This window comes from Pseudorca crassidens, chromosome 14, assembly GCF_039906515.1.
Source record: "Pseudorca crassidens isolate mPseCra1 chromosome 14, mPseCra1.hap1, whole genome shotgun sequence".
Lineage (NCBI taxonomy): Eukaryota > Metazoa > Chordata > Mammalia > Artiodactyla > Delphinidae > Pseudorca > Pseudorca crassidens.
In genome coordinates this window covers 29,239,829-29,263,987 of record NC_090309.1, presented here as the reverse complement: position 1 = coordinate 29,263,987, position 24,159 = coordinate 29,239,829, and the positions used below count along the sequence as shown (strand labels likewise).

Below are 24,159 nucleotides of genomic sequence, written 5' to 3'. Positions count from 1 at the left end.
GCCCACAACCACAAACCATCAGCTTCTATGCGTCGGGAGGATATGAAGGCCCCAGGCCCTAGGTCCTGGGGAAGGGAAAGAAAGCTCTGGGGGGGCCTCCTCTGCCCTTACCAAGTAAGAGGTCAGAGAAAGCACGTCCAGAGGAGCTGGGACAAGAGATGGGGATGTTTCCCAGTAGTGATGAGGCGACTGGAGAGAAGCAAGGGTGTCTGGTGGGCAGGTGTGGCTGGGGCCAGACCTGAGGCCTGGGGCTCAAACCAATGGGGGGTGGGGGTGGGAGTGGGGTGACGAGGAGAGCTCAAGAGGGCAAGGCAAGGGCGCTGAGGACACAAGCCCCTGGGGAATGAAAGTGTCTAGGGAAAACCGACCACAGCCTCCCTACCAGCCCCCGAGTCCCCAGACGACCCACATGTCTGGCTGCGATCTTGGAGGAGCCCACGAGGTTGCCATCACCATCCAGGACGTCAATCCCCTCCTCCAGCTCCCCGTACCGCATCAGGACCACGTTGCAGATGTTGGCGCTGGCTGGAGAGAGAGGGTGGCAGGGAGCCGGCGTGAGGGGGGCGGATGGCATTCTACCCTGCGCAGGAGATCACTGGGCTCCACCCGCACCAAGCAACAAAGGTTTTGAATAAATGCCACGTCTGTTCAAACAGTGGGCGAAGGTGTGGTTCTGCTGCCTAACAGCCTGGTGAAGGATTTGGGGGCCCTTGGGAACCTGGAGAGCAAAGGTGGAAAATAACCAGTGTCAGGAAGGAAAGGGAAACTATTCAGGGCTTAGAGAGCGGCCAGTGATCAAGAACGCTGCTTTTCTGTCCTCAGGCGCAGGCCCCACGGGCAGGCGAAGTGGATGCCCACCTGGGAGGGCTCTCGGGCTTGAAGACGCATCGCCCACACTGGTGCCTGATGCTCCACCATCAGCACCTCAGTCCCTTGGGCTGCCTTTCCGGGCATCCTCTTGAATTCCAGCCCCCCACGTTTAGCCCCTCACTCCTCAGAATGAATCTAGTTCCCAGAGATTTGCTTTCCGGACAACAGGTGCCAGAGCAGGCAGGCACCTCAGTGCTAACCTGGCACCGCCCCCTCATCATATGGGTGGAAAATTGAGGCTCAGAGATGGGGAGTGACTTATCTGAGGTCACACAACAAAGCGGGGCAGAGCTGAAAGGCTACAGTGCCTCATCCTTCGGGTACCCAGGAGATGGAAGGGTTTGGGGCGGGGTGTGGTGGGGGTCAGGCACGGCTAAAGGCACACCTTCTACGTTCCTGCTCCACGTGCTTGGGTTTCCTCCTTTGGCCATGCCTCCCCACGTCAGCTGAGATCACGGGGACCTGGGCTGAGGGGAGGGCTCCTGGCTCCTTAGTTCAGCACTGTGTGTCAGAGTTTGGGCGGCCACCCATCAGCTGGTGACTGGCACAGGGAGCCTCTTTCAGCTCCTCCCCCCTGGGATCCACGTGGCTGGCCCTGGGCTCAGGGCCGGGTGTGGGTGCTGACCTCGCCTGAACTCCTCCGGCCCTGTTCCAGGATGGAAGTGGGGGGACTTGGGGGTGGTGGGAGGGTGGGGAGTTCGGGGGGTGACAAATTTGGAGCCCGCCTGCTCCACTCCTCCCCCAAAAGCGCCTTGCTGTGTTTAAAGTTTTAATTTTTGCTAATTAATGTCAATTAATTTTGTATAATGAGTGTTTAATTTTGGGGAGTGTGTGAGCCTGGGAGCGACTGCAGTTCTGGGCTGTGAACGCTGATTAGCATCAACACCTGCTGCTTCCCCACTCCCTCCAGTGGGGGGGGGGACACCAGGGTTTGGGGAGCTGGAGGGCGGCAGGGCCTAGTGGGCAGGTGGAGGAGGACCACAGATGCTCCTGGTACCCAAGCCAACACTGGGGAGCAGAGCGGTCCAGGGCGCCTGCAGCTGGGGGACAGGATTCTGCAGGTGAGGGGTGGCTTGAGGCCCTGGGGGTCTCTGAGCCTCAATCTCCTGTTTCAGTCAAGTGGGGAGGTGGAATAAACAGAGAGGAAGACTGAGATACTCTGCAGTCTTTGGAGAAGAAAAGCAGGAGACCAAATACAGTTTCGAAATGTATTTACAGCACATATGCCATCTCTGAGTAGCTCGTGTTTCCACACGACACACAGGAGCAGTGGGAACCATGCGCAGACCTTTTCGGCACCAGTTCCTCCTGTCTCCACAGCAGGCGTGCTCTCCTGTCTTACACAGGGGCTCTCAACTGGGGCCATCTTCATGAGACATTTGGCAATATTTGGAGACGTTTTTGATGATCACAACCTGGGGGACGGGGGGCTGCTACTGGCATCTAGTGTGATCTCTAGAGACCAAAGATGACTAAACATCCTACAATGCACAGGACAGCCCTCAGAACAAAGAATTTTCCAGCCCAACGTGTCAGTAGTGCTGACGTTGAAAAACCCTCGTCTTAACACACGTCCAGACTGACAGAGTTAGGAAGGTGAATCTGAGGTAAAGGAAGAGAGAATGGGAGCCTGGGTTTCAGGCCAGCTGGGCTTAGGTTCCAGTCCTGACTCTGCATCTCCCCCTCCCCGCCCTCAGAGGTGAGCTCTTGACAGCCCCAGGGCCCCCAGAGTGGCCTTGGGAAGGGGCACCTGGCCTGGGTGTTAGTGACTCGCCCTCTAGTGGTGGCAGGAATGTACTACACCCATCGCACCCCTGGGACGGCCAGGCCCTCAGTACCCAGGAGACCCAATATTAGTCTCTCTTTGGAGAGAATATTGGGGTTTTCTGCCCTGAAAGGCATCAATCTCTGCCCTCTGAGAATCCTTTCCACCACCACCACCACCACCACTCCAGGAAAGGCAAGGCCACAGGAATGTAGTCCAGGGGAGGAGCAATTGCTTAAAGCCAGGAGCCAACAGCTGACTCTGCAAACCCCACCCCCTGCCCAGCTTCCCAAGTGTAAAAGGAGGGGCTGCATTTAGTGTCTCCACGGGATCTCTGGGTACTGTCTGAGCTTACAGGATCTCCAGGTAGAGGGAAGCCAGGGGCGGCTGAGACATATCTAGCCTGACTGTGTGTGTGTGTGTGTGTGTGTATGTGACGGAGACAAAGACAGGAGAGAGCATGGTTTTCGAGGTGATGGAGCTGCCCCAGGCTCATGGTGGCATCTCTCCTGCTCTCTGAAATTTCCGAATGTGTGATGTGGCCTCAGAAGGACAGAGCAGGCCTTTGGTTCAAACACAAAACAGGGGGCTTCCCTGGTGGCACAGTGGTTGAGAGTCCGCCTGCCAATGCAGGGGACACGGGTTCGTGCCCCGGTCTGGGAAGATCCCACATGCCGCAGAGCGGCTGGGCCTGTGAGCCATGGCCGCTGAGCCTGCGCGTCCCGAGCCTGTGCTCTGCAATGGGAGAGGCCACAACAGTGAGAGGCCCGTGTACCGCAAAAAAAAACACAAAACCACTTGAGATGAAAGACAAAGCATGAAAGGAAGTGAAAACCCAGCCTCCCTCCCCTCCTGGATGCTTTTGGGGATGACAATGTCCCCTCTCATCTGAGCTCCCTGGCTGGAAAGAAAGAGAAAACGCTGAAAGCCACCTCAGAAGATGACAACCCCAGGCTCCTCCCTTGGAACACCCACAGTTCTTACTGCTTACACAGACAACACATGCCCTGTAATCTCTTCTGTTGACTGTGTACAGTGGTTATCCATTTATTAAGCACTTGCTGTATGCACCGGTTGCTAGCCATCCCTGCCATTGAGCAATGAGACTGCCAGCCTGTTTTAGTGATTTCATTTCCATGATCTCTTCCAGAACTTTCAGTTCCGCTGTATTGCTTTCAAACCCTCCCAGGTCCTTCTCATCTCACTCCTGGACAGTCCAACTCCAGAGACATAGACACTGAGAGACTAAGTAAATGAAAAGAGAGAGAGAGACCAAACACGGGCTATGGGTCTCCTTTCTAGCACACCAGCAAGATGCATTATTGACAATATCAGCAGGTTAATTAAGCAGTCTGTTAGTGATAACGATAAGAAAGCTGGCACATTTTCAACTCAGACTGAGTTCAAGACTCAAGCATAACTGATGTTGGAGCAGTGATGCTAGGAGATGTCAGTGGATGAGAGAGAGAGAGAGGGAGAGAAAGAGAGAGAGACAGAGATTGCTTCATGCTGATGGCAAACTCAGTGTCAAGGCCTGAGGAAAATATGCTCTTGCCTGCTGCAGATGTTCTCACATCAGACACATCATGATGCAAAATCATGCAGATTGTGAAGAGCTAATGAAGCACCTGTGTGAAAAGTACAGTGTGGGGAGGAAGAAAGAGCAGTAGATAGAAAGACAAGTGTGCAAGTAAGTTCTCAAAAATATGACTACAGGGGGGCTTACCCCTTGAACTAGCACCGGAACAGAGGCATAGATCAATGGAGTTAATAGTCCAGAAACACCCCCAGCTGTAGCGGAAATGAATTTGTGTTAATGCAGTTGTATCGACTTGCAGGGAAAGGGCCATTTAAGTACGGGGTGGAGCAATGGGCTATTCGTCTGGGAAAACCAAATACCGTAACTCATCTGCTCTAAGAGGCATTTACGCATATTTTAACATTATAAAAATCACCATGTGCCTTACAATGCATGTTGCAGGGGGACCTTACCTGCTCTTCATCACAACTCTCTGTGCATGGATGAACTTAGCCACGTGTAGAGGTATCTGTTCATGCAACTGTCACCTCAGCTGCCCACAGCAATCCACACAGAATTTGAACTTAAACTTAGATTCCTAATTGTTGCCTAAAACATCTTTTTAAAACTTACACTATAATGGAGCATGGACACGAAAAGTTATTGTACATGCAGAAGATCGTCTGCCAGATACCAGGCAATGCAATTAAAGGCAGCAGAAATTGCCAAACCATAGATAGCTACCCTAAAGAAATGCTTGCCCATATGCACAAAGAGACATTTACAAGGATGTTAATTATAGCACTGTTTGTAACAGCAAATAATTAGAAACAACCTAAATGTCCACCATTAGGGAACTCACGTGGGAAGATCGCCAAAACAAACTTATGTGAACAAAGTTATTGAGTATGTACAGGATGATTTACTGAACGTAAAACCCCACAACCGGTGCACACACGTGTGTGCATAAATCCTTGGGTAATGTTCTAGAAGGGTCACACCTCACCGAGTAATCTTCTTGGGGAAGAGAACCAAATTTGGGAATTAGGGGTTATTGAAGAACTTCCACTTTTTTACCCTAAATTTTTCTATACTGTTTGCATTTTTACAATGAGAATGTAACCATGCTTTACTTGTCTAAAAGTTGAAAAGAAAATGCCAATCTTCTTGAAGTAGATCATAAAAATTTTAAAGCCAGGAGGGGTTGGTGTGACCTATTCATGGGTCCTACACTTAGGCATCTGTTTCAGAAACTTCCTGAAGAAGCTGATTAACTTCAAGAATATTTTTTTTCTTCAAGTAAAGAATAAAATGAAACCACAAGTATAACGGAGTAGGAAATGAAAATAATACCAATAATCTTTCATATGTTTTGAAATTATACTGTCAATTTAAAAGGGGCTAAAACAGTCAAGATTACAGGCAGAGATTACGAAAAGCAGTGATGGCCATGATGCTGTGTTTAACGATCAAGTCCAAAAGAGAACTGTAAAATGTGAAAAAGGCTGAGATTCAGAATCTGTGGTATTGAAAAAAGTGACTTGGAGTGAATGTGTAGTGAACATTTGTTTATTCCTTCAAATGAATGTGAAATATAGTCCTCTCCTCTTCTGAAAGGTTATTACATTAATGCCTCATAACTGAGGTATCTTAGAATTGAGAGACATGGCATTTGATACCTATTTATGAACAATATTATAAGAAATGGGAAGCTTTAAAAATATATTTATTATATATGACAAAGGGCTACAAATATTAATCTATGGAGGGTCATGGAGACTGACTCCCAATAGCTATTCTACCCCCAAAAGATTAGTCTAAACTAATTATAATAACCCCTCCCTTGCCAGTGATTGATTTAGGAAGGGACATGTAACTGATCCTAGCCAGTGAGGGATGTCTGCAGGACTTCTGGGAAAAGTCTCCTCCCACTTAAGCAGAGGTGGCAGGCAGAGCCTCCTCTCCTCTGGGCAGTGGTGGGTTTTGATCTGATGTTTGGAATTGAGGCTGCCATCTTACAACCATGAAGGGAGCAAGCCTGAAGATGAAGCCCCTAGCAGAGCATAGAGATGGAAGGAATGGCCCTGGATGCCTCACTGGAGGCTTGACCTCTGTAAAGTAATAAGAGAGGCTTTATTATTTAAGCCAGTTTGAGTTGAGGGTTTCTGTTACTTTCAGCCAAAAAAAATCATAAAATGCATAAAGAGTTTTAACAATTATTAAGAAAAAGATATAGTGATCAACAGACTTAGAGAACGAACTTATGGTTACCGGGGGGAAGGATGGGGGAAGGGATAGATTGGGAGTTTGGAGTTGACATGTATACACTGCTATATTTAAAAGAGATAACCAACACCATTGTAAAGCAATTATACTCCAATAAAGATGTTAAAAAATAAAATAGATAACCAACAAGGACCTACTGTATAACACAGGGAACTCTGTTCAATATTCTGTAATAACCTAAATGGGAAAAGAACTTGAAATAGAATAGATATATGTATATGTATAACTGAATCACTATGCTGTACATCTGAAACTAACACAACATTGTCAATCAACTATACTCCAATATAGAACAAAAATTAAAGAAAAAGATACAGTGATCAAAATCACCAAAAAATATTCAAGTAAAAATTCATAAAAGAAATATTTTAAAATATTCTAAAAATCAATGAACATGAACTTATTAATAGTCAAAGACTGATATTTGAATCTAAGAAAAAAAATCAATCTGCAGGAGTTCTTTATATGTTTTGGAGACTAATCCTTATTGGTTTAATGGTTTACAAATAGCGTGTGGCTTGTTTTCTCACGGTTGGTGGTGTCTTCTGTCATACAGTTTAATATACATATATTATCAAATAAGCAATCCTTTCCTCTCTGGTATATACTTTTTTTGTCATCTATCCCGGGACTTCCCTGGTGGTCCAGTGGGTAAGACTCTGTACTGCCAGTGCAGGAGGCCTGGATTCGATCCCTGGTTGGGGAACTAGATCCCGAATGCATGCCACAAGTAAGAGTCCACCTGCCGCACTAAGAAGTCCACATGCTGCAACTAAAGATCCTGCCTGCCGCAATGAAGATTCCACATGCCACAGTTCAGACTCGGCGCAGCCAAAATAAATAAATAATTAATTTAAAAAAAGAAACTCTATGTTTCTACTCCAGTGCTCATCTATATTTCCTTCTAGAAGCTTTAACATTTTACTTTACACATTTAGGTCTTCAATCTATCTGGAATTTGTTTTTGTGGACGGTATGAAAAGGAATCTATTCTCTCTCTGTCTCTTCTATTTGGAAACCCAAATGCCCAATAAAGTTAAGAAAAGATTCTCAACCATACTGGGAATTGGAAAATGCCAATTAAAAGGAGAAAAGAACCATTTCAGATAGACAAACATTTTTTAAAGATTGATAGTACCAAATGTTGAAGAGGATGTAGGGAAACAAAAATCCAAACCTTGCAAGCAGAGTAAAAGCCAGTATCCTCATTTGGTAAAGGTAGAGATGGGCATTCCAACTGACATGGTCATTCCACTTCTAGGTACAGACCCTAGACTGTTGATTCTCAACACTGGCTGCACAACTGGAACCAAATCTGAGGTAGGACCCAGATGTCTGCATTTCTTTTTAAAGCTCCCCAGGTGGTTGTTTGAAAACCTCTGGCCTGAAGAAGCTCCTACTCATGTGCACATAGACATGTGTATAAGGCTGTCTGGTGCAGTACTACGTATAATAGTGAGAAACTGGAAACAACCTAGATGTCCCCAGTTAGTCTGTGGAAGACTCACGCAGCCTACAGCAGCTGAGATGAATGCATATGTATTAACACACATAAATCTCAAAACTACAATGACGAACAAGTTTTAAAAGGATATGTACAACACAACACAGTTAATGTAAACTTAACACACAAACAATACAATTTCTGGTTTATGGTATATACACATAATATACAATATAAAAACACAAATGGGGAAGATGCAAGTCAACAGCCTTCCTCAAGAGAGAAGGAGGAAACCAGAATCAAAAAGGCAGAGGGCAAAGAAGGCTTTGGGTACATCTAATAATGTATTCTCTATTTTCTATAATATTCCATGTGTTTGAAATAATATTTCATAATCTTTAGAAAACAGCCACAGAATGAGTTACTGTGGCTGTCAAAAGGATAAGTTGGGATTTTATGACTGTCATGGAAAGACATCCAAAATTTACTGTGAGCTTAAAAAGTGATTTACAAACAGTATACACAGTATGATCTCATTTGTATTAGATATATATTTATAGAGGCATATTTATATTATAGATAGACACAATAACTAGGCAGAGGTTTCTACACTTTTAGATGTTTATTTGAATTTGGAGGGTTACATGCCAAACTAATCTCTGGGGAGAGGAGGGCAATTGTTTAACTTATATCACAATCATGTATTATCAGGAAAAAAATAGAATGATTTTTATTAAAACAAAAACAAAAACACTCTAGTGGACCCCAGGAGACCTGAGCTCCCACCTTGCCTCCAGGTTGACATTGAACAAAGTTCTCCAGACTCCACTTCCTCCCTCTCTTTTATTCTGTAGGTAACAAGTACATCGATAAACAATCCAAATCACATAAAAGGGTCAATAATAAAAAGTAAGGTTAGGATTGGGCTTCCCTGGTGGCGCAGGGGTTAAGAATCCGCCTGCCAATGCAGGGGAAACTGGTTCGAGCCCTGGTGCAGGAAGATCCCACATGCCGCAGAGCAACTAAGCCCATGCACCACAACTACTGAGCCTGCGCTCTAGAGCCCGCAAGCCACAACTACCGAAGCCTACGCGCCTGGAGCCCGTGCTTTGCAACAAAAGAAGCCACAGCAATGAGAAGTCCACGCACTGCAACAAAGAGTAGCCCCGCTCACTGCAACTAGAGAAAGCCCACGCGCAGCAACGAAGACCCAATGCAGCCAAAAATAAATAAATTAAATAAATAAATTTATTTTTAAAAAAAGTCTCCTTCCAATTTAGTTTCACTCCCCTTCCCTGAGGCAACCACTCTAGCCAGATTCTCATGTCCCTGCCAGACACGGTCTATGTATTTACAAGCTGACATGTATGTACATCATCACCTTACAGACACACACACACACACAAACACACACACACTCGAATCGCACCAGACTATATAACCCCTCTGCCTTTAGGGACGTGATGGTTATCAGATGGGGATGTACACCTTAATATTTCCGTGATTTCATGATGTTCTCCACCATTCTGCCTGAGAGGCAGTGCTATAGGGCACAGACTTTCTTTCAAATAGCTTGAGAATTTGGGGGGAGTTTCACAACCTATACTGAAGTGTCACAAACTCAGGACTGGGAATTTCTGGATTGAAAAAAATCAGCCTGTAGATGTAGGTATAGGCTGACTCTGAAGTGAGGGATCTCCGAATAAAAGATTCCTGCTAACACATTCATCTTCTGCAAAGCACCCTTTTATCACAGCTACTCCCTAGCTGGAGATTCTTCAATGGTCCCCCATTAATCATAAGCTGAAGCTCCAACTCTCAGTGGGTATTCAAGGCCCCAACATGCCCTTTCCCCTCCCCCTTCCCCAGCAGGCCTGGACCACCCCAACCAGGCCTGCTCCTTCCACATTTATCAGCCCTCCTCCCCTGCCTCGTGCTTCTCCACCTCCTCCGACTCTGGACTTCTCTGCCTTCTGTATTTCAGGAAGTATAAGATATCTGAATTGGAAGGCCATTCATTCAGTAAGCATTCTCTGAGGACCTACGACGTGTATGCCAGGTCCTGGGCAAGCTGCCCAGAACAGGTGAGTTGCTCACACATAAGTGCCCCTCTCAGACTTTTGGACCAGGCTACTACTCAGACACTTCCCTAACCCAGGGGTCAGGCAGCTCATTCCATTCACAGACGGTCAGTCTTTCAGAAGATCCTGCTACTCTTGTTTGGCTCCACGTATCAGTGCTAGTCTGGATGTGTGGGATCCAGAACTAAACAGACTCCTTTGTTCTGGCCACTCTATCTCTAATAATGCAGCTGAGGTCAGAGGGCGCCTCAGAGCCACACACCACACGGCAGACCTATTCCGAGCATACAGCCCACACAATCTCTGGATCGTTATCCTAAGTGCTCTGGTCAAATCAGGTCTCAGCACCTCTATACTTTTGCAGCCGCGTTTTCTGAACAGCAAGCCTTACATCAAACCTTGTGAGATCTTTTTGGATCCTGGTACACTTGCCTGTGAATTCATAATCACTGCCAGGTTGCTACCCCTGTTCCTTGAGTCTGACCCGTAGGCCTCCTCTGACCAAGGCAGCTGTAAAATAACTGAAGGGGACGAGACTGAAGGCAGAGCCCTAGGACACACCCCTGGAGACTTCCCTCTGGTTGACTTGGTCCCACTGGCCCTGTCCACCTGGAGCCTGACACACACCGGGGCCCCAGGCCAGTTCTCGGGCTGCCCCTGATTCTGGCACCCAGTCCAGCCTACCCTTCCAGATCCAACCCAGAAAGGCCAAAGAATGTGCCCAGCATGACCTGGTCATCCACCCTAGGCCTGCTGACTGAGTGAATGACAGTGATAGTGAAAACTTGTATAAGAAAACAGAACATTCAAAGAACAATTAAAAAAAAATACCAGAATAAATGTCCAAGCAGCCACAGAATGTGGTCACCAGTGCCATCAGGGTAGGGTTTTACTACGGGACGCCCAATTTCAAACCATTTCTACTAAAGCATTCATTTGTTCACTGAACAAACCCACACTGAACATTGGGTGGCAAGCACAGAGCGGGGTTGGGGGTTGGTGATGAATGAGGTCTAGTCCCTGTCTTGGGGAGTTCAGAATCTGATGAGGGAGGGAGACTTGGAGACAAAATGGGTAGTTCCAGGATAGACATAGGCACACAGGCTGCTGTGGTCTAACCCTGGTTGGGGCTACCAGGGAGGGCTTCCTGGAGGAGGTGATGTCTGAAGTGAGAAACGAAGGCCTGGCAGCCAAGAGAAGGCAGAGTGTGGAACTGAGGTAGTGGGGAAGAGCAGGCACTCCAGTCAAGCGGGGCCTTGTGCAAAGGCCTGGGGCCCAGCGAGAGGGCAGGAGGGAGGTCACAACGTTGACCCTACGACCATAGTGTGATGGGCTATGAGCAAGAGCCAGGCCAGGTCCAGGAAGCAGCTTGAGGGCCTCCAGGATGGCCTAAGCGCTGTGGACGCCACATTAAGTACCACTGACCTGGACAGAAGGAGCATAAATCACGAGGCCCAGGACACAGCGGACACAGGTGCACTCTGCTGTCTTCCAACCACAGGGATGAAGGGTGGAGGAGGTGAGGCCTGGGGACTGACCCTTGAGGCTCAGGCACACTGCCGGGGCCACCTCCCAGGTGAAGAAAGCAGGGTGGATTGAGCACCAGGGGCAGAGTGGCAAAGTGAAGGGGGAATCAATGCCAGGAAGACCCATGGCCTGGGCATGAAGGAAAGCGTGGAGATGGGGCACACTGGTGTGAACGAGCAGAAGACCTCTCCCAAAGACTGCCCAGACACCCCAAGGAGCAGACTCACTTCTGGACACAGAGACTCCTTCATGGCGATGAAGTGAGCTGTGACATTTAATGTAAGGGACTGCTGCCAACAGCGCAGGGTGAAGTCACTTCCCACAAAGGGATGATGAGGCTGCCATTTCCGGTCCATGAAGGAAGGTTATTCCCTGTGCAAGGAGTTGGCCAGCGGTGCTGAAGCTCAGGCCTCCCCCGCCGGGAGCTCAGGCCCAGATGGGGCTCTTTATTAGCACACACATGGCTCGCCCTCTGCTGCACGTGGATCCAGCCAGGCAGCCTGGGGGCAACCTTCAGAGCTTCCTGTCCGGCCCTCACCGCCACATGCACAGACAGGCCTGGGTACCCAGCCGTGCCCTCAGCTCCAGCTCATAGCCCCCGCCCTGCCCATGCCTCACAAGATAAGTCTGTGCCTCTCCCTGGTGCCCCATCATGGCACCTGGGACCTGCCGCTCCATCCTGCCTGCCACTCCTCCAGCTCCCACCTCAAGGCCTCCCGAGAAGGCTGTTTGTGGAGCTTGCCTCCCCTGGAATGGACTCCGCTCATGGAGACTGGTGGCTGGACCTGGGGGCAGGGGTATTTTTCCAATGCCTCCTCGATTGACCTTTAATTACACTGTTTGCCCAGCTCCCCAAACCATTAACTTCCACCTCACAGCAACCACACATCAATTAATGGAGGGCCTGCTCGGAGCTCGAACTCCTGAACACAATTAAGCGTGACAGTCCACAAATAAGAAAGAACTGAAGAATTAATTAAGGTCTAAACAGATTAATTACCAGTCCCCAATCAATTCCAATGCCAGCACACATGCTCCTGGGCTCACCGTCTTTCCTAACATCTCCACGTATAAATAGAAACTGAGATTTCCCACATGATTGCTGTTCTAGACCAGGGCACAGCAAGGCTCTGAAACCACCTTGAGGGAGAGAATTGGCTGCAGTGAGCATCCTCGGGGCTTCCCAGGTACTCAGCACACACGCATGCACACACATCAGTCGCACACACGTGCACACAGCCCCAGCTGAAAAGCCAGGGGCCGACTGGTGGAGTGCTCCTGGTGGGTGCCGAGCCCCAGCTGCCCCTGGGCCACATCCCTCAGCTAGTTTCTCCCTGCAGGGGTGAAGGAGGTATCCAGGTGAACTTGAAGCAGCCCTGGCCTGAGCCTGGGAGGCCTGGGCTTTGGCCAGCTAAGGGTAACTTTCAGCAAGCCTGAATTTGTCTGTTCTTCTGTAAAACGGGGATGGCTCACTCTGCCAGAGGGTCCTCCCAGAGAGAGAATGAGGAGAACTGAGGGGGAAGAGAGGCCTGCCGGAGGAGACACGGAGAGCCGTGGGCCGCTGACGCACCGGGCTCTGCAAACCCGCGGGAGGCCCGCAGCCACTCTCACAGAGGCCCCCGTTGGAAAGGGCTGAAACAGGGTCTGGTCTGAGGCCAGAGAGCGGGCGGAGTGGCCGAATCAGGTGCAGGAATCAGGCATCCTGTGCCCAGAAGTCTCGAGCCTCTCTCTTGGGCAGCAGTGGGGCACCTCCCGGACTTCAAGCTAGAGCAGGACAGGACAGAGCAGCGGGAAGAAGTAGCTGACCCCAGAAGCCTCCTTGTTCCCCAGATCCTGAGCGCCAGCCCGCCCAGGGGAGAGGGCGGAGGGGTGTGGCCGCTGAGCACAGGGCACACGGGCCCTTCCAGGACCTGCTCTCCCCTGAACTGAAGACCCCCTTCTGCTCCACCCCCCCACCCCCACCCCCAACTACCAGGGCTTCATCTGATCACTTGCACTTGCATCAACCTGCTCCCCGTGTGCACTCAGGGCTCCGTGAGTCCTGTCTCTCCATCAGGCCAGGGGGCCAGAGGGCCAAAGGACCCTCTACAAGGTAAGGCAAGTCCTGAGCAGGCTTCTCAGTGGCCTTAATGGTGGCCTGGTGCAGTCTGGTCTCGCCTGCCATGGGAAGCAGAGGTGGACACCTGGAGGGACCTAGGCCCTGCCAGTGTGCTGTTGGGCCAACAGATGCTCTGTCGGCTGGAGGCCCTGGGGGATAAGGTGCAGAGAGGCCAAGTGCAGGGACTAGTCAGTGGCCTGAGAGGACCAGGGGGCTTTTAAGCCCCTGGGGGGTGAGGTGCATGCCTGTTCCCCCTGTACACCACTGTGTCGGTGTCCAGCCAGGGGGTTGGCAAGTGCCCATTTGCAGGTGGGCCTGGGATGGACACTGGGGGCCAGAGAGATGGAAGCCCGCATGTGGAGGAGGAGAGACAGGGGCAGTGGGTGGAAGGCAGGCAGGCACACAGCCAGGACTTGGGCAGTGGGCCTGAGGAAGCAGCCAGAAAGGGCCTACTGCTCTCAGGATCCTGGCGAGCAAGGACAGTCAGGGCTGCAAACCACACCATGTATACCCTGAGCAACTGTCTAGGGATATGCAGGATTGCAAGACCCTCCATAATGGCTGGACCAGCGTGAGGGGCTGCAGCTCCTCCCTGACAAGAAAACAGGAGAGGAATCGACTGGAGCCCAAAGAGGGACAGGTCAGAAAGTCTCAGGTGGCGGGGGCGGGGGGGGGGCAGAATGGGTCAAACCTGAAAGCAGGGGCCCTCCTCCTGAGAGAGGCCCCAGAGAGGTTAAGACCACTTTCAAGGTCACACAGCAAGACGTCTGGCCAAGCAAGGCTGGAATGGTACCCTGGTGGAGTCCTTATCTGAATTTGGTTCAAGGACAGATTACATCTCAGCTGAGACCAAAATCCAGTCCAGTGCAGCTGAGAGCTGCCCCCTCCTCAGGCTGCATCTGACCCTCCAGCTCAGGATGGCTAGGAACGCAAGATCGGCAGCTGTGTTCACTCAATTAGGCCCCTTAACAAAGTCAGATCTAAAGAGTTATTCCATTAATGGCCCACACCAGAAATAGCTGAGTTCATTAGAAGTGTGGAGTTGCTATAGCAATTATCTGGGTTGACTGAGGATCAGCCAGGTGGTTGGTCCTGGGAGTTCATTAGCCTCTGGGCCCACGAGGAGGTGGGGCTGCTCAATAATGATCTCCCACCTACTCACAGGGGCTTTTCAGGTGCTTCAAAGCACTTTCCTAGGAATGGAACTGGTCTGTGGTCTCATTTGATCCTCAGCTCAAGGCTGTAGGAAGGTAGGTACTGGTGCCCCCATTTTACAGATGGGGAAGCTGAGCCCTGGAGATGAAGAACAGGGTTGGGACCATGAGCTTGGGTCTCATGCCTGGCTCTTCAGGCTGAGCCTTGGTACCAGGGAGGTAATGGGACCTCATGCCCCTCCTGGGCCTGCTCCAGCTTTGTCTTCTGGCATGAGATGGGGAACTCAGTGTCATGGTTCAAGCACTTGCTTCTCCTTCTCTTTTGATGACTAATGGTGGTCAGCCTTGTGTTTCTTTCAGTGTCAGTGTTGTGTATTTCTTTTTAGTTTTTAAAAAAATTTTCATGGCTTCCCTGGTGGCGCAGTGGTTGAGAGTCCGCCTGCCGATGCAGGGGACATGGGTTCATGCCCCAGTCTGGGAAGATCCCACATGCCGCTGAGCGGCTGGGCCCGTGAGCCCTGGCCGCTGAGCCTGCGCATCCAGAGCCTGTGCTCCGCAGCGGGAGAGGCCACAACAGTGAGAGGCCCGCGTACCACAAAAACAAAAAAAAAAAAAAAAAATTATTTTCATTGTTGTGCCCTTTCTCCAAATAAGGTGTAGGCTTCTTAAGAGCCAGGTTGGGCTTTGTAGGATCTCAGGGCCCAGGCCTGGGACACTTATTGTAAGCTCAGGGCTCCAAGACCAGCAAAGACTCTGCTGAAAGCAGGCGAAAGCCCCTACAAACACACACACACACACACACACACACACACACACACACACACGTGCACGCACAGTTACCTGAATATGATTGGAGACCCCTGAAACGTAAAGGGCCCACCACACAAGGGTTTGGAGCACCAGACTAGCGGGAGGCTTAAACCTTCCTGTGTGTCAGGAACCCCTGTGGCAGGCTGGTGAGGCCTTATGCGACCCTCCCCAAATAATGTCTCTAAGTGCATAAAACAAAATATGTAAGATTACAAAGGGATTATATTGAAATAAGTTATCAAAATATTTTTTCAATTGTGATACAGTAATAGATGTGATTTTAAACTAATTAAAAGACAAGATCTACTGGTGGATCCATTAAATATAATTTTGAATTAGTGTTGAGCATAAATGATATTTTAAGATCTTTGTAACAACTGTAATGTGACATGAAAATATCTGTGATTTCTACTGGTGACAGACACAAGTCCTGCTTATTACTGTGATTTGCTGCCTACATTCATAATGGAAGGAAATGTTAAATTTCAGTTAGAGGTTAGTATAAATATTTTCCCCAACCAAGTCCACGAGATCTACTGCATTCCATCTACTGACCCCTTGGGGGTCTAGGGATCCCCGGTTAAGAATCTCTGTGCTAAAAACAGAATCTCAGGCACAGAGTTGGTCAGTGGCACCCCAGTCACCCTTTATTCTACCTACACACATTTTGTTCCAGTCGCCCCAGCCAGGAGACACCCCCCACCCAGTGTCAGGAGAGGTGTGGAGGGGCCGTCCAGCTCCCCCAGAGCCCGGCCGCCCCACACGCCCACAGGTGGTACATGCATGCCTGTGCACACACGCACAGACACTCCTCACTGTGCAAGGCTTACCTACGGCGGGGAACGGCACAAATCTCTGGACGAGAAGGCGGGTGGCCGGGGTGAACTTGTTGGCTTTCTGAACCAGGACATTAAGGCCCACCTTAGAAAGAGAAAACAGAAAGAGTGTGTGGTGCTGCAGCGGCCCATGGGAGGAAGGGGCAGGCTGGGGGAAGAGCAGAGAGCGAGGGGCACCATCTTGCCTTGGAACTGCACTCCAGACCCTACATCCTCAGCATGACCTCATGCTGCCGAGCCCCAGTGTGGCTCCTTAAAGCATCACTGCCCAGTCGTCCCACTTAACCGGCCCATGAGAAAGAGGGAGAGGAAAAGCATCAGCTACACACACACACATAGACGCACACGCACACGCACACACGTGCACACCTATAGCCTCTCTGGGAAGAGGAAAAGGGATGGTGGGGAGGTTGCTGTTAGAAGAATCTATAATCTGCAAATAAGTGAAGTGTAGAATGCCCCTCATTCCCACCCAGCTTCTTAACTACCACATTCCTGGTGTCCCAGGCATGGGCCTGGCCAGACAGGGAGGACTCAGCACAGGGGGACTCACAGGTGACTGGAGAGGTAAGCAGAGCCACCCAGAGCAGGACGGGAGTGCATCAGACATCCTGGGCTCTCTGTCCGTCTTCACTCAGACTGCAGCTCCCCTCACCCAGCGCAGGACACCTGGGCCCCCCTCGCCTTTGCCTTGGGCACTCCCACTCCAGTCCATCCCCCATGCCAACCCTCGTCTTCCTAGAACACAGGTCCAATCCTGTCCGCCATGACAGCTCCTCCCCACGGCCTGTGCAAGTAGGTGAGTCTCCTCCCTGCAGCAGTTGTGGCCTCCGTAACCTCCCTTCCCCACTCCCCCAGCACCCACATTCCCTCTCCATGAGTCCAGTCAGCTGAAACGTTATGTGCATTTCCCACCTCAGGGTCTTTGCCCTTGCTGGTCTCTATGCCCCGAACCCCTTCCTTCCCCTGCTCAGTCTATGCCTGTTCTTTAAGGCCCAGCTCTGAGCGCCACCTCCCAGTGCCTTTAACACTGGGAGTCACTTAACCGTTCTCTGCCTCAGTTTCCTTATCTGTAAAAGGGACAGTAACGTCTACAGCACCCCAGGGCTGTTATAAGAATGTATGTACAGTGCTTAGCACGAGCTTGGCATGTAAGAGGTCTCAATTAATGAATCTATGTAAGAATGACGTCACCTCTCCCAGGCAGAAAGTCCCTCCCTTGCACATCACCAGCCCCTCCTTCCCAGCACTCAGTACCCTGTTTGTGCGTCTAATGCCCCCGCTGGACTGAGAGGAAGGGACTGGGCCTTCTTCATCTTTGTATGCCTGGCCGTTAGGGCAGGGGACGGCACAGAGTCCATGCTCAGTAAAGCAGTGGCTGAGGAATAAATGCAACAAACAACAAAGAAGTGAATGGATGGAGAGATCAGCAAAGTCCGGAAGAGGGGCTTCTTGGAGGAGAGGAAGGTGGAGTTCGGCTGGGGTGAAGGACGTTTCGGTGGGGAAACCGCATGCGCACAGGCACGGGGAGACAGAAGAGGGTGTCTGTGGCCAGACCAGAAGATGGGTGTATAGAGGCCTCTGCCCCCCCAAACTGAGGCCAGGGCCAGCCCTCCCCTGTGGGACTGTGGGCCTGATGGGGCTGGGGACAGCCTGCTCGCAGCCTGGCACACCTGGTGGTTCAGCAGGCCACCCTGGCTCTGGCCTCAACCTTCTGGGTTGTTGGGGAAGATGAAGAACCTTGGGAAAGCCTCCAGGACTGCAGGGTGCCCGCAGCAGTCAAATCAGGGCAGGCATGGCACGAATGGTCCAGCCCAGGCCGTAACTGTGAGGCCTGGGAAGATAAGAAGTGCCAACCCGCCATTCCCCGGGCAGTCCAGGACCCCGCAGAGCCAGAGTGCTGCCAGGCAAAGCTGGCCTGGGCCCTCAGGTGCCTGGCCTCCATTTGAAGCCTCAAGCTGGTGGTCAGAGTCAAATTCGTATCCTCTCTGCCTGCTCAAGTGGAGGCAGGGAGGCACAGAGACGTGCGGCAACTTGGACACACTTCAGTGGAGGGGGTGGGGGCAGGCTGGGGGGTGCTGCCCGCCCACCCTGGGCCCTGTGGCCCTGCTTCCAGGCTGCCCCTGCTGCTCAGATGGAACTCACCAAGGCCAGGTCTCCCCACTCTCAGCAGTAAGTGACTACCTCTGTGACTCAGAAATGGTTCCCCCAACCCCCCAAAATACCAGGGAATATGTTCCTACAAGGTGCCATTGTGGAGCGAGGCCAGAGGACACACAGGCGGGCGTTAGCCGTGAGGAAAAGGAAAGGGGCATGTGGAGATACCAGGCCAAGTGCGGGGCACACCGTGTGAAACATCTTAATGAAATCCCCACTAGCAGGCTTCTAGATAGGGCGTGTTGCCCCTTTTAACAGATTCAGAGAAGTTCAGACAGGTTCAGATAGGTTAAGTAATTTGCCCAAGGACAGACACTATTACAAGGCAGGTGAAACTAGGATTCAAACCCAGGGTCTGCTAATTCCAAAGCCTTGCTCTTAGCCACTGTGCTATTTACTTTCCAACTGTCTTCCATCTCAATGAGGAATGTCTGACAGGCCATTTTTTAAAATTACTACAAGCCATTTAAAACTGGCTGTTTGCAAAGCAAAAGCCTCCCTGAAAAGACCAGCCTGGGGCTGGGGCCCAGAGGCCTGGAAGGCAGCTCCAGGCAGAGGAGATAGGGGTCTTGAGCCACCTCTGCCCTCGGCAGCTAGAATATAGAAGGTCTGGGTTCAAAACCCTCCACATTTGTTTGGAAGGATGCAGGAAGTGCTGGAGGAATGGGAAGCAGGAGTCCTCTGAGAAGCCAGCAGGGAGCTGGAACCCTTCCCTGGCAGCCTCTTGAGGGCAGGCCAGGCTGGAGGGTGGTGGAAGGGCAGGAAGGAATAGTGATCATTGGTTGTAGCAAACCCTCAGACATGCCCACTGCCCTCAAGCCTTCCCCTCCTTGGCTGGCTGTTCTTCCCACCGGCTAGGATTGGCACAGCCCAGAGTGATGACCCAGCCTGTCTCCCCCACTCTAGGTGGGAGCCCAGGCTAGGGAGGAGGAAAGAAGAGAAAAACAATTCTTGGGTCCCAGGTCTCTTCTGGCCTCCCCTTCCCTGAAGCCACCAGGGTCTTCCCAACATGGACAGGTGAGATTTAGTGAGGCACACACACTTTTCTTAGTGCACAGCCCACATGCCTGAGCATGTGGGAAGGGGCTGGGACCAGCAAAGTAGGGGGAAGGCCCAGGCACATGTGTGGCTGCAAGCTCGCTAGGAGCCATTGAGGTCACGCCGTCCACTCATCAAGGATGCGCCTCGTGGCAAGAAGGCATGAATACAGGGGAGGCCCCCAATCCAGACCTTAGTGTCCCAACAGCTGGGATGGCCACAGCCTGGGAAGGAACCAGGGTGGGCTGCTGACTGGGTTGGGAGCCTGTCTGTTCTGGTTCCTTGGGGACCCTTTGGCCTGGAACATTTGGTGGAGCCCATTAAAATTAAAAAGCCAAGTGGCTGGTGGCTCTGAATGCCAGCTCACTTTCCCTGGCATGGTGGGTCCTGTTTAAGGGAACCAGCTGGCATTAATGGCACACAACTCATCACGAACAGCAGCTAGCGATCAGAAAAATCTGAGCTAACAATCGGGTTCAGGAAAGATAATGAGATATGGAACAATCACTGCAGAGGGTCCCCCGGGGTCTGTTTTAACAGCTTCCAGATAAGCCACAAAATAGAAATTAACCAAACAGGGGCTGTATTTTGGTGGAGAGGAACACAAACGGGGTGCAGATTTTTCATAAGAATTCCCCATGTGGCCAGCAGACGGGGGTCCTGGGAGAAGCCAGAGCCCAGGATCCATGGGACATCAGATTTGGCCGGAGGAAGCAGTGGACTTTCTCTGGCTACCTCTTTCCAAGCTCTGGCTCCCAGGCGGGTAAATTTGCCATGGGCAGCTGAGAAGGTCAGAGGAAGAGGAGGGAGGACTGGCTCCCTGGCCATCCGCTTTGGTGGAGATAAGTGCTGACCAGTACCAAGAACTGGGGTGGGGTGGGAGCTCCATGTCACAAGACCTTCAGTGTCATGTGCTACATGGCTGATAACTGTCTCCTTGAGTATGAAGGTCCTTCCAGGCCGACACCAGCCTAGCTTCTGCAAGGCCTGAGAGGAGACCTCAGATGGGATTGGGGCAATGCCTGCATCACGCAGGCTGTGTCCTCCACTCCAGCCACATATCTGGTCCCCTGCGGGATGCCTCTGTCTCGATGGACTTCAGGCACTCCACCTGCACACACCACAAATGAAGGTTATCTTTCTCCTCCTCAGCCACACCCGGTCTGCCTCTCCCACTCCCAGCTCAGCTCCTCAAGCCAGAAACCTAGAAGTCTACCTGGACAGGAGTCTCTGCCACCCCACATCCAGTCCACAGGGCAGAGCTCCCTGTTCGAGCTACTCAGTGTCTTCTCTCTCTCTCTCTGCTCCTACCACTTAGCTTAAGCACCCATCGCTTCTCCCTGGACAGCTACCCACCTCCTAACTGGGACCCCTACTCGCACCCCTGACCCCTCTAATCCCCTGTATAATCTATAGCAGCCAGAGTGGACTTCCAAAACTGGACACCAACGTGCATTCGTCTTTCAGTGGCTTCACTGCACTTAAGACCCGCAGGGCCCTGCATGACCTCCAGGCCGTGCTTGCGAGGCTCCAGCCACCTTGCCGCCACCCTGCCTCTCCAACAAGCCAGTTCCCTCTCTCCTTCCCTCCCTCCCTCTCTCTCAAGCCCTGCTGTCCCTTGGCTTCCTCACTTTTCAGCTTGAACATCAAGCCCTCAAAGAGGCCTCCTCTTCACTCGGGGCTCTCCTTTTGCAGCCTCTCACAGAACCTGGAATTCTTCTTTCCATGTACCCATTACAGTCCCTAAGTATATTCATTTACTTCTTAAAATGTTGGGAATCAAAGCAACACATGTATATTATGAGAAACAGAATTGCACAGAAGTATTTTTGCCTGTGGACTCTTTACTAAATATCCTTCTCTCCCAATAGGCTCTAAGTGCTGGGCCCAAGGACCGTGTATACTCTCTTATTCCTCACGGAATTTCTGGTGCCTGGTGAAATGAGTAGGTGCCTAATAAATGTTTCTAGATAAATCAAGCGATTGATTGATTTCTGAGGCGGAAAAAAAAGAGCCATGAAGGAGATGCCTTTTGCAGCCACTGCCGTCCACCTCAGCAGGCACAGCTCTCTGGAGCTAGATGCTGCGTGCACAGGTCTAAGGTCACCTGAGCGTACGGCTCACCCACTCTGCCAGGAGGAGGGGCCTTGAGGGGGCAGCCCCCAGGGCTGTGAAGGCTTCTGAGAAAGGGGATGCCCAACTGAGTCCTAAGGGAGAGTAGGACGCAGCCAGGTAAGAAGGGAGGGGGACTCAGCAGGCTTCAGAAGCATGAAATACCAGGCTGTCTGCAGCTGGCTTTGCAGACTCTACTGGCACCTGCCATAAGGGGGTCCAAGGGGCCCTGGAGAGCAATGGAATGGGCATATCTGAAAGGAGGGATGGCATGAGGTCAGAATTTAGGATCTACTCTTGGGTGGCGGATAATATAACTATGTGGTCAGGGATTTTTGTGGGCCCTGGTGGAGCAAGGGCTGGGGCAGGTCAAGGAATCTGGGAGGTACCAAAAATGCCCACCAGAGGGCGTGTGTTGTAGAATAAACTCTTGGTAACAACCAGTGGACCCTGACCCTCTATGGAGGTCAACCGTCCTGAAACCCCAACCAGACTCACTTGGCAACTGGTTCAAGAGCAAAGGGCCAAGGTAGCCAGGACAGAGTTATGCACAGGTTCACACACCACTCAGCTCCAGCTGCAGCTGTGTGGCTTCTCTGCTAGCAATAGTGACCAACACTGACCCCTGAACCATTCCTCATAGGAACCTGCTGGCTACCTGCTAGAAAGCCAATTACATCAGACCCCTTCCATCTAGGAAGGACAACAACTTGTCCTCCCCATTATAGATGTGAAGCCGATATTTGCATCAGACTTGCCACTGCCAGCATCACCATCTGCAGGCTTTTGGAACAGTTCAGATTCTGATACAGGGTCCATACCATGGGCCCTCCAACCTGGCAGCCCCACAGAGTGAAAGCAGTGAGACTACAGTCTGGTCTGGATTCTCAGGCTGTTGACCTCCTACCTCCATCAGGCTCAGAGAAGAATAGCTGGGCCTGAGCTACACCCTGGACCACGGAGGCACCATGAGCTACACCCTGGACCACAGAAGACACCAGGTGAGGACACCAATGAGGACGCTGAGAGGTGAAGTCAGTGACAGAGCTGGCTTAATCAGACACTATTCTGCTGACAAAGGACACATTTTTCTTCCTGCTCCCCTGTGGCGTGAGAAGGTGGGAAAAGCCAAGCAGTGTTCTTGGCTTCCAGCTGGAGGAACTGTTACCATGCACTCCGGTAAACAAGTCCCTCCCAGGTACCCTGAGAACAGTGGGGACTGGGAGAACATTTTTGAGGGGCCCTTTAAGAGTAACGAGGGGTTGCACTTCCACCCACCTTCGTACTTGGTTCCTGGGCTTTCTGCAAGACTGCACCTGGCTCACTCTGTGCTTGAGGGTGTAGCTCAGGGTGTGCCTTAGGAGATGGACATCTAAACGGTGCCTGGCACATTGTAGGCACTCCACAAGTGTTAGCCATTCTGATTACTTGCCAGCCTGACTATCACAGGGACATGGAGCTCCATTAGGCAATGGGAGCTGGGAGGGGGAGGGTTTCAGCCCAGGGATCCCCTGGGATTCCTCCTTGTGCCCTGATGTCTAGGGTAACACACAGTCACTGCATCCTATACAGAAAGGACCCTCCAGGGTGCAAGCCCTTTAGGAATAGAGGTCAGCATTTCTCCAACAGGGCAAGTCTTCGGCCAGCGTGGACCTGGCTGAAGGTGAAGCACCTGAGGAGGCGACTCTCATACTCTGGCTCCACCATCCAGCTCCTGACGGTTCATGTGGGACTTTAGCCCTGAGCCTTCCTCTCCAGCCCCAAGTCCACTCTCATCCAGGACCCCGTGTCCACAAGGGTGGTCCATCTGCTGGGCCAGCCACCCCCCCACGACTTCCCCCCCAGCCCTCTTTGCCTGTACCCCCTGCAACACCCCAGGGTCCCTGAGCCCAGGCAGGGGTTCCTGGCATGACTCTCCTAACACCTGACAAGGCACCCGTGATGACTTATGACCAGCCCCCACTACCCCGCCCCCTCCCGATTCCGCATCACCCGGTCGCCATCACTCCTGGTGTGGCAGCCACACTCACTTTCTGACAGCTTCCGGAACCTGTCATGCTCTCCTTCTCCTGCATGCCTCTTTGTGTGCTGTGCCCTCTTTCTGGAGCACCGGACCCTGCCTTCACTTCTCCCCAGTCTGTCCTCTAAGAGTCAGCCCTGTGTGAATTAGGGGGCGCTCCCCTGAGTCCCCCCTCACCCAAGTCACCGCATCATAATTCTGGTGACACCACAGAGTTTCCTCAGCTTCCCCTCTCGGCATCTTGAAGGACACACCAGTCTGTGCGACACCCCCCCCAGCACCAGCAAAGGGCCCGGCACAGGTGCACCCCTGAAGGGAGAGAATGGGTCTCCCTCTGGTAGTCAGGGCTCAGCGGGGTTGACCACAGAAGTGCTCAACACAAAAGCCCGAACTAAAGCACAGCAAGCGCTGACAGAACTTCCTTTGTTAAAAGACAGCAAAC

General features: G+C 51.4%; 1 protein-coding gene across 5 annotated transcripts in view; it reads right to left on the bottom strand.

The window, feature by feature from the left end:
* SFXN5 (sideroflexin 5) overlaps positions 1–24,159 on the bottom strand; it is a 116,303-nt gene that overhangs the window by 26,531 nt on the left and 65,613 nt on the right. For 3 of the 5 annotated variants that reach the window (XM_067704719.1, XM_067704720.1, XM_067704722.1), the window contains exons 10-11: positions 16,385–16,475; positions 410–525 (exon numbers count right to left, since the gene is read on the bottom strand). In XM_067704719.1, coding sequence (XP_067560820.1) covers positions 410–525; positions 16,385–16,475 — 207 coding nt within the window. The remainder of the gene's footprint in view (positions 1–409; positions 526–16,384; positions 16,476–24,159) is intronic. The other 2 variants (XM_067704723.1, XM_067704721.1) reach the window with 1 other exon arrangement.